This window comes from Octopus bimaculoides, chromosome 3 (assembly GCF_001194135.2).
Source record: "Octopus bimaculoides isolate UCB-OBI-ISO-001 chromosome 3, ASM119413v2, whole genome shotgun sequence".
Lineage (NCBI taxonomy): Eukaryota > Metazoa > Mollusca > Cephalopoda > Octopoda > Octopodidae > Octopus > Octopus bimaculoides.
This window is the reverse complement of record NC_068983.1, coordinates 88685285-88687674: the sequence shown is the minus strand read 5'-3', so window position 1 is coordinate 88687674 and position 2390 is coordinate 88685285. Positions and strand designations below refer to the sequence as shown.

Sequence of the window (2390 nt, the reverse complement as noted above, 5' to 3'; positions counted from 1 at the left end):
CCCAGAACCCACAAGAGTGAAAAAAGAGAGATAGACTCAGGCAGAAAAATGGAAAATGTCCCTTGCATTTGGAAAACTATGGAAATAATTTTAAAAAAACATTTCATTTAATTTAATTGTTCTTCATACTTTACTCTAAGTTGAAAAAGTCACAATGACTGAAACCGGTACTAAAATGTTCTTCATGATAAAATTATTTTATCATTTTCTACCTTGTCTTATTTTCCTTATACATATGAACTTCTGTGTTCCTTTTCAACCTTCTACATACACACACACACACACACATATATATACATGTGTGTGTGTGTGTGTAGGCATGTTTGTGTGTGTATATGCTTTCATAGAGAGACTGAGGAGAACAACAGTTCATGTTACTACACATCAGAGAAACTCCAGACTAACTGGCCAGCAGATGAGCCCCAAATAAACTAATGCACTCTGCTTTTGAATTTAATATCTCTTCTCCTATTCAGGTGGCAAGCTGGTAGAATTGTTAGCATGCTGGGCAAAATGTTTAACAGCATTTCATCTGTCTTTGTGTTCTGAGTTCAGATTCCACTGAAGTCAACTTTGCCTTTCATCCTTTTGAGGTTGATATAATAAGCACCAGTTGAGCACTGGAGTTGATATAATCGACCTATCTTATCCCCTGAAATAGCTGGCCTTTTACTAAAATTTGAAACCAATATTTCTTCTCTCATTTGTTGCTAATAAGAGAGAGAGAGAGAGTGAGTGTGTGTGTGTGCACTACTTTAGGTCTTCAATGGAATCATAGGGTCACTGTGTTATGAGATGCAGTGTATCTCAGGCATTTTAAACCTGGCATACCCTCTCCATCTTCACATCCAACTACAGGTGATTTCTTACTGAAAGAGAAGAATTAATCATTATGCTGAACTGATATCTTATTTATCAACCCTGAAGGGCTGGAAGTTAAAGTTGATCTCAGTGCAACTTGAACTCAGTATATTGAGATTCAGAATAAACACTGAAAGGCATTCTATCCTCTGTTCTAATGACTTTACAAAATTGCAACATATAAGTATGTGTGTGTGTGTGTGTGTGTGTGTGCGTATATATGTATATATATGCTCATGAATATGTGTGTATAATATGTCTCTCTGTGTATATATACACACAAATATATACACAAATGAAATGAAAATGAGCTTAAAGATGAATGAGGGTATATAAAGTAAATTATTGATTTATTGAAACTATCTCTGGTACCAACTTTAGAAGAAATAACCTAAAGTATCAAGAATTCTCTTAAATTGATGCTATTAAGGAAAACACAGTCTGCTTGTCTTGAAAACAAGATGGGCTATTGATGTATTTCTGCCTCAGCACAGCAATTATCCTACTTTATCTTCAGAAAACAAGACACTTCAATGTATACAACAAATAAGTAGAATTCATTTATGGCTTGGGTAAGCAATGTCATGTCTATTTTGGAAAATTCTTTATTTTTGTGATTATCTACCCTTCTCATTTGGAGTCTGCAGCAAGCAACTAATCTATCCTCTCTAGAAACAGATATAGTTTCAATAATTCAAGAATTATTTTATATACCTTTATTCATTCTTGAGTTCAACAATTTATCTTGTGTTATTTAATAATCTTTTATACATATTTGTTGTGTGTGTGTATCAGTAATATACAGGTCAAAATGCAATCATGTTAACTTTCCATTTAAAAGCAGTTCAACTGCAAAAGAAATCATTACTATCATTTACTCTCTTAAACATTGTTTTTTTTGTTTTTTTTTTTATCACACAGCTTATGAAAACTGAAGGAGAACTACGAAGGGTTGACCGAGAAATGATAAAGCTGCGTCAGTCCATTTCAAGAAATGAAGACCGGTAAGCATTTATTCACCTAAATCTGTTTGATAGTTGTTACATTGAAATTTATTAATTTTAAGATATGGGACTTTTTTTTACTAATATGTTTATGCATTGTGTGTATGATACTGGAGATATGTAAGAAGCTTTTTATAGTTATGTTAATATGTAGTGAATACCAATAAAATGTTGGAAATGAGTCAGTCTCCAAAAATGTGTTGATGGATCCCCTCACCAACTTGTTTTCAATATTTATTTTGTAATATTGTTGGAGTTATGTTGCTATAAGAACTAAGTGTCTTCCGCAGTGCTATGGATGTGTAATTTTCCTCTAAAATATAGCAGATGGATAAGTGTCTCCTATCTCTCTATGAAACATATCTCACTTTTTTTTGTTTGTAGATTCTGTCATACTGCAAGATCAATAAAAAAAAAGTCTTATGTATATATGCACATGCATGTACACATACATGCATATTTGTGTGCGTGCCCCCCCCCACATATATTCACAAGCACACACACACACACACACACAAACACACA

At 33.2% G+C, this 2390-nt stretch overlaps 2 protein-coding genes across 2 annotated transcripts in view; one reads left to right on the top strand and one right to left on the bottom strand.

The window, feature by feature from the left end:
• Window positions 1-2390, bottom strand: part of LOC128247312 (tripartite motif-containing protein 2-like) — a 148650-nt gene that overhangs the window by 134108 nt on the left and 12152 nt on the right. The gene's annotated exons all lie outside the window — the stretch shown is intronic.
• The window catches only part of LOC106868904 (zinc finger CCCH-type with G patch domain-containing protein), a 267874-nt gene that overhangs the window by 253432 nt on the left and 12052 nt on the right, over window positions 1-2390 (top strand). The window contains exon 12 of the mRNA XM_052966289.1: window positions 1783-1865. Within this exon, the coding sequence (XP_052822249.1) occupies window positions 1783-1865 (83 nt within the window). The remainder of the gene's footprint in view (window positions 1-1782; window positions 1866-2390) is intronic.